The sequence below is a fragment of the Musca vetustissima genome, unplaced genomic scaffold (genome assembly GCF_032173495.1).
Source record: "Musca vetustissima isolate MV318-11 ecotype Yass unplaced genomic scaffold, APGP_CSIRO_Mvet_v1 utg139515, whole genome shotgun sequence".
NCBI classification, from domain to species: domain Eukaryota; kingdom Metazoa; phylum Arthropoda; class Insecta; order Diptera; family Muscidae; genus Musca; species Musca vetustissima.
Window position 1 is genome coordinate 40,944 of NW_026883309.1, and position 7,752 is coordinate 48,695.

The 7,752-nt window shown below is 39.3% G+C and overlaps 1 protein-coding gene across 1 annotated transcript in view; it reads right to left on the reverse strand.

Annotated features, from left to right (window-relative positions):
• Positions 1 to 7,738, reverse strand: part of LOC133330185 (uncharacterized) — a gene marked incomplete at its 3' end in the record, with an annotated part of 34,398 nt that extends 26,660 nt beyond the window's left edge. Inside the window, exons 1-3 of the mRNA XM_061538650.1 lie at positions 7,619 to 7,738; positions 7,460 to 7,509; positions 2,915 to 3,030 (exon numbers count right to left, since the gene is read on the reverse strand). Of these exons, the coding sequence (XP_061394634.1) occupies positions 2,915 to 3,030; positions 7,460 to 7,509; positions 7,619 to 7,716 (264 nt within the window). The remainder of the gene's footprint in view (positions 1 to 2,914; positions 3,031 to 7,459; positions 7,510 to 7,618) is intronic.
• Positions 7,739 to 7,752: the final 14 nt, after the last annotated feature.

Below are 7,752 nucleotides of genomic sequence, written 5' to 3' on the forward strand. Positions count from 1 at the left end.
TTTATAAACCAGTGAGCGGAACAGTATAGTCGGACAACTACCACGGATCTCTAACTTTTTGCGTATTTTTATTCCGAGCCTGGACAACATTTCGTAATTTGCAACCCCCTTGCCCGATTGGGTCTTCCTTACTCTGACATATTTTCCGAATATTACTAATATTCAGTATAGCCCTTCTAATTACTTGTCCAGATTCCCTTCACCGTGGGCTGTGTTGTGATGTTCGGCTTATAATTTTGGAATATAGATGGACTCCAAAAAACACAAAAAATATGTTTTCGGTCCACTTCATTCCAACATTTTTATCTGATCATCCATATCATCCTACAAAATTAATACGGCTATGCAGGATAACTTTTAGTGGCACAAGATCAGCAGTTAAAGTAGGAAAGGACCAATCGGAGCCCTTCAATACCGAAAGAGGATTCAGACAAGGTGACAGTTTGTCGTGTGATCTTTTTACATCCTACTGGAAAAGGTCATACGAGACGCAAAGGTGAACAGAGAGTGCACTCTGTACACCAAACAACACATGTTACTCGCCTACGCCGATGACATCAATATAATGGGTCGAACATTGCGAGCGGTAACAGCCACCTTTGAACAAATTGAAAAGGAGTCTGCAAAAGTGGGTCTGGCAGTAAACGGCGAGAAGACCAAGCTGATGGTAACAACGCGCAAGACGTCCAGTAGACTCGAACGTCAACTGTTAAACTTGAGAACTACAGCTTCGAGGTAGTGAAAGACTTTATATACCTTGGTACCACCATAAATAAAACGAATGGCATCAGTTTTGAAATTCGGAGAAGGATTGTGATGGCCAACCGATGATACTATGGTCTGAGCAAACAACTCAAAAGCAAGGCCACCGCCAGACCAAACTCACACTTTACAAGACGCTGATACTACCCGTGCTATTATATGGATCTAAAGCATGGGTACTTGCGCAAGCAGATGAGCAGCTCTTGGCGGTAACAGCCAGCTTTGAACAAATTAAGAAGGAGTCCGCCAAAGTTGATCTGGCAGTAAACGGCTAGAAGACCAAGCTGATGGTATCAACGCTCAAGACTTCCAGTACCAACTCCGACCAACTGTGGAGGTAGTTAAAGATTTTATATACCTTGGTACCGCCATAAACAAAACGAATGACATCAGTTTTGAAATTCGGAGAAGGATTGTGATGGCCAGCAGATGCTATTATGTTCGAGGTAAGTAGTTGAGAAACAAGATCACCTCCCGCCAGACCAAACTCTCACTTTGCAAGACGCTAATATTACCCGTGCTGTTATATGGATCTGAAGTATGGGTACTTGCGTAAGCAGATGAGGCAGCTCTTGGGGTGTTTGAAAGAAAATTTCTCGTCGACGGTGAATATCGGCGTCGAATGAACCAAGAGCTTTACAATTTATACGCGGACATGAACATAGCAGTCGTATTGAACTGCAGCGACTACGTTGGCTAGACCATGCTGTGCGGATGAATGAGAATGTCCCAGCTCAAAAGGCGTATAAAAACGAGCCTACTGATGGTTCTTGTAGAAGGGGAAGGCCACAAATTAGATGGAAAGACCAAGTAGAACGACATCTTGGAACGTGGTCTTCCAAATTGGTGGATTTGCGCACAAGACCGACGCGCTTGGAAATCTTTTTTAAGTTCGGCTTATGGAACAACCGTTCTGTAGACTTTGCAAGACGCTAATATTACCCGTGCTGTTATATGGATCTGAAGTATGGGTAGTTGCGTAAGCAGATGAGGCAGCTCTTGGGGTGTTTGAAAGAATATTTCTCGTCGACGGTGAATATCGGCGTCGAATGAACCACGAGCTCTACAATTTATACGCGGACATGGACATAGTCAGTCGTATTGAGCTGCAGCGACTACGTTGGCTAGATCATGCTGTGCGGATGAATGAGAATGTCCCAGCTCAAAAGGCATATAAAAACGAGCCTACTGATGGTTCCCGTAGAAGGGGAAGGCCACAAATTAGATGGAAAGACCAAGTAGAACGACATCTTGGAACGTGGTCTTCCAAATTGGTGCATTTGCGCACAAGACCGACGCGCTTGGAAATCTTTTTTAAGGAACAACCGTTCTGTAACAAGCCAGCTAAGTAAGTAAGTAATGTGGTAATGGGTTACTAAATAATATCCCAAATACGTAAGCATCAGTAAATATTTGAGTGTAACTCCCTCATCAGATTACATACGACAATGTAATTGGTATCAATTTAAAGGTCAACCACTCGTCTTGGATATATTGTCAACTTCTTGGGTCTACATCCTTCAGGGGTAAATATATACGATGTAGAATACAATTTTTGTAATATTTCACACAATATTGCCCAATCTTTATCAAAAAAGAGGCATGCTTATTCTTTGGACCATAATTGTGGCCTCTGGAGCGATCAGAAAATCAGACAAAAATTAAGTATTTGGTCCATTTCATCCCCTAAATATTAAACGATCTTTTCCAAAAATAATAGCGGTCTTCATTGGCCAGAACCCATCCTACATGCAAGATTTCGTGAAGATTGGTCCATAATTGTGGCCTGTATCGTGTTTACAAATTATAATGGACAGACGGACGGACGGACACACATGTATAGATCGACTCAGCTAGTCGAGATATGACGATCGGTATATATAAAGGTGGGTCTAGGACCAATATTTCGCGGCGTTACAAATTCTTGGGACTACACAAAGCTATAATACCCTGACAACATAGTTGTGTAGGGTATAAAAAACGAAGTCTTTGTTAAGACCATGTGTAAAAAATCCACGCCTTTGTAAAGTAAAAATTCACGCCTTAGGATGAGTCCTCAAAAATTTTTTTTTTAAATATTCACAATTCTTAAGCGTGCTTAAATATAAAATTTTTAATTCTTTTCTATCTTGAAGATATTATTTTTACTTACTCTGACTTGTGCTTGAGCTGCTGTATTTTGATGGCTGGCACGATCTCGACGATTGACGGTCTTTAATCCTTTCAGTAAACGGGCTAATGTTGTGCGTTTTTTAGTTTCACGACCCTCTGGAACAAAAATCATGAAAATGAAAAGAAGAAAAACAACAAGAACAACAATTATATTAACAAGAAAATTACAAAAGAACATCTTAACGAACATACATATCCGAATTCAATACATGAAAAATACATCACTCAACCATAGAAAAAAATCAATCTACAAATTCCGGATTATTAGTTTTGTTATGTCCTTAGACACACATACACAATCGCTCATCAAGTGATTTGCTTGAATTCCTTTTGATATTTGACTTGGAAATAATAAAAAAATAAGTTTTTTTTTTGTATCCCCCTCCCCATAATTTCTCTCTGTTCTTTTTCAATTTTTGTTTGACTGCAGTGTGACATCATTGCGATATTCTTTTTGATTTCTGAGTTGGATTTTTTTGGTTCCTTTTTCCTCAGGCACTATTGATTGGGGACCATTTATCTCTGGCTGTTTTTTTTTTAGTTTCTTGGAAATTTTTATATTTTTCAAAGAAAACTAGCAAAAAGGGTGGCTGCCGATTTTTGATTTGATGTCAATTTGGCAAAAAAACGCAAAGTCTATAGATTCTGTGTTGCAGACATCAACATCTTCAGCACTTCACTATGACATTTGATATTTGAACAAGGCCACCAACAACAACAAAAAGGGAAAAACACTTGAATTTTTAGGACACGCAATAATAAAGGATTTCCAAATTCAAATACTCGAATAAGGAAGGTCATTTGCAGAATTTATTTTTGTCGGCAGATTTGTTTGTTTGTTAGACAAGAGGCGATAACAACCAACAAGGATAATATTGTCCTTCTAGTGTGTGTTATAATAGTGTCGTGGTGATGATGGTGTTAGTTGAAGTGTGTAAATATTTGGCATTTCAATATTTTATGGCCAAACCTGTTTACAAAATAAATTGTTGGATAACAAACTACTTGAAATAGAATTGGAAATCCTCAATGGCACTTTTTCAATCCCCAGAAAAACAAATATACACAAAAGGATATCAATAAAATAACTGCAGTTGACACAAGGCTCTTAGGAAGAACAACAAAATAGCTTAAACAAGTTTTCCTATTGGTAAAATTATCGTGGCCTTGCCCTTCTACGGGAACTATCAGTAGGTTCACTTTTCTATGCCTTATGAGCTGGGGCATTATCATTCATTCACAGAACATGGCATAGCCATCGTAGTCGCTGCGGCTCAATACGACTAACTATGTCGATGTCCGCGTATAAATTGTAAAGCTCGTGGTTCATTCGATGCCGATATTCACCGTCGACAGATCGACCCATAGATCTTTCGGAGAATTTTTCTTTCAAATACCCCAAGAGCTGCCTCGTCTGCTTGCGCAAGTACCCATACTTCAGATCCATATAACAGCACGGGTAGTATCAGCGTCTTGTAAAGTGTGAGTTTGGTCTGGCGGGAGGTGGCCTTGTTTCTACACTGCTTACATAGACCATAGTAGCATCTGTTGGCCATCACAATCCTTCTCCGAATTTCGAAACTGATGTTATCCACGGTATATAAAATCTTTAAGTACCTCGAAGCTGTAGTTCTCAAGTTCCACAGTTTGTCCGAGTATACTGAACGTCTTGAACTTTGATACCATCAGCTTGGTCTTCTCGCCGTTTACTGCCAGACCCACTTTGGCAGACTCCTTTTCAATTTGATCAAAGGCGGCTGTTACCGCACGCTATGATCGACCCATTATATCGATGTCATCGGCGTAGGCGAGTAACATGTGTTGTTTGGTATACAGAGTGTCATTTCTGTTCACTTTTCTGCTCGTATGACCTTTTCCAGCAGAATGTTAAAAAGACCAGAGGACAAACTGCCATCATGTCTGAATCCTCGTTCGGTATTGAAGGGCTCCGAAATGTCCTTTCCGAGTTTAACTGCTGATCTTGTGCCACTTAAAGTTATCCTGGATAGGAGTATTAATTTTGCAGGAATGCCGAACGTAGACATGTCTTTAAACACTTCTGAGCGGATAGGGCTGTCAAACGCGGCTTTATAGTCGACGAATAGGTGGTATGTGTCGATGTGTTTTTCGTGGGTCTTTTCCAGGATTTGGCACAGAGTGAAAATCTGGTGGATTTGCCAGGTCTGAAGCCGAATTGGTATGGTCTAATAATGTCATTGATCATTGGCTTCAATCGTTCACACAGCGCACTTTATATGCGATGAGAAAGAGACTTATTCCTCTACCTTGTCTCCTTTTTTGTGCACGGGACACAGGATGCTGAGGTTCCAATCATTGGGCATGCATTCCTCTAGCCAAATTGTACTAATCAGCTAGTGCATGCTCCGGACCAGTATCTGACTACCAGTCTTAAATAGTTCGGCTGGTAACCCGTCGGCTCCTGCTGCGTTATTGTTCTTGAGTCGATTAATTGATTTTATGACCTCATCTTGGCTAGGTGGTATACACTCTATACACTCTATTGGTTCTGGAGTATCCTCTTCACCGCAACTATTTAATATCAGAAGCTTTTCAAAATGCTCCTTCCAGATCTTCAACACGCTGTCTGTATATGTCACCAGTTTTCCTTCTTCATCTCTGTAGGAGGATTTGCCTGCACTAAAACCTTCGGTTTGGTGTTTTACTCGTTGGTAAAATTTCCGGACTTCATTCTGACTCCTGTACATCTCGATTTGCTCATAATTATGTTTTTCTTATTCTTTTTGAAATCACGTTTCTCCTCTCTCCTTTTCTCCTTATAATTCTCCACCACATTACGTGTTGCTACTGTCTACAGGGTTGCCCTATACGCTGCGCTTTTCACATCAGTAGCATTACGAGACTCCTGATCGTATGATGGGTTTCTTGGTGGTGGTTTTTGGTACCCAAGTGTTGCTTTAGCTGCAGTTTGTAGGGAGCTGGCAATTCTTTGCCATTGTGCTTCTATACTATTATCGGGACAAGAAGTGCTTTCGTCAACCAGGTGGTAAATTGGCCGGAGTAGGACTGGGCTACCTGATGTGTTTGCAGCTTTTCGACGTCGAGTTTCCGTGTTTTGTTAGATCGCACCTTTGCTGCAACATTATAATGAGTGCGAACCTTGGCTGCTACAAGGTAGTGATCCGAATGGATATTCGCTCCTCGAATCTATCGAACGTCTAATACACTGGATGAATGCCTTCCGTTATCACAACATGATCAATTTGATTTCTCGTCGAAAAATATGTCTTTAAAGAATCCACGCCTTAAGTTTTGTCCTTGAAAGATATGTCTTTAAAGAATCCACACCTTGGGTTGAGTCCTTGAAAAATATGTCCTTAAAAAATCCACACATTTGGTTGAGTTCTTGAAAAATATGTCTTTAAAAAATTCCACGCCTTTGGTTGAGTCCTTGAAAAATATGTCTTTCAAAAATCAAAGGCCTTTGGTTGAGTCGTTGAAAAATATGTCTTTAAAAAATCCACGCCTTTGGTTGGGTCCTTGAAAAATATTTCTTAAAAAGTCTACACCTTTGGTTGAGTCCTTTGAAATACGTCTTGTGAGTTATCCTTCCTCTTTACCAAAATTCCATTACCATGTTAATAAGATTTTAGTTGACCATATGTTGCATTCAATTAACCTAAACGAATTATTAACGAACACTAATGACTTCTAACCCATTTAAATAACTTTCCTCTTTACATACTTCCCCCCGACCACGTTTGACCCACCAGGGGTAGTAACCTTACATTTGTCTAAATGAATAATGTATCTGCAGTTCGATAACTTTGCATTCGAACTTCCGATTTGCTATGGTTAGCAACCTCTCTTTATTCCCCTGCTTTCCATTAATTCGTGAGTGCTAATGGCCATAAAGATATGAGAGAAGACATTAAGGTAGGTAGTTAACACATTTACATACATACATATGTCGTATTTAGCAGAGCTGGAGCATAAGTATAAATAAGCAAATTACTTAACGGGTTTCCGGTAAAATCAATTTAAAGCGGAAGCTTTTATAACTTTGGTAGCGATGATGGTATCTCGAGAGAGGGGTTGGTTGCACATTAACTGGTACGAGAGAAGAAGAGGTCGCATTTAAAGGGGAGGGGGTTGAAGGAAATGGAAAATGGTTACTTAATGATTTGTCACCCTTTTTTGCCACGAAAAAAAATTCTAAACATTAAAACAGGAAGCTTTTAAGCCCCCCTGAACTTTTTCACTTTTTTGAAAAAGGACTCATCGTAAAAAAATACTCAGGGTGTCATTAAAAACACATTGTCCGGAAAATCTGATTTTATGGGATTTTTTTCGTTGAGGCTTAAAACAAATTTTAACCACTTTTTTATTATTTATTGAAAGTCTATGTGGACTGAGTGATGTATTGAATACAATGTATCGAAGAAGAAAAAAAATAAGTTTAATGATATTTAAGGATTTATGGGATTTTTTGTTGTCCCGTCCATCATTTTGGCAATTGAAAAAATAATAAAATTTCTAAACTTACCCGTCGTTGGTGGAAATTCATAAAAATAAGCTGAGCGAGGACTTAGGCAACTGTAAAAAAAATAATAAATAAAATTTATTAAAATTGAACCACTTTTATTAATAACAAAAAAACAATAACAAAAACAAGAACAACAAAGACTCTTCTTCACCAACTTACTTTTGTTGTACAAAATTCAAATGGGCAGCATTGGGCGGGATCGATTGTAAACTTTGTGGATGGCGTTGTAATTGATGACCACCGCCACCACCTTGCATTAATGACAGTTGCTGTTGTTGTTGCTGCTGGTTGAT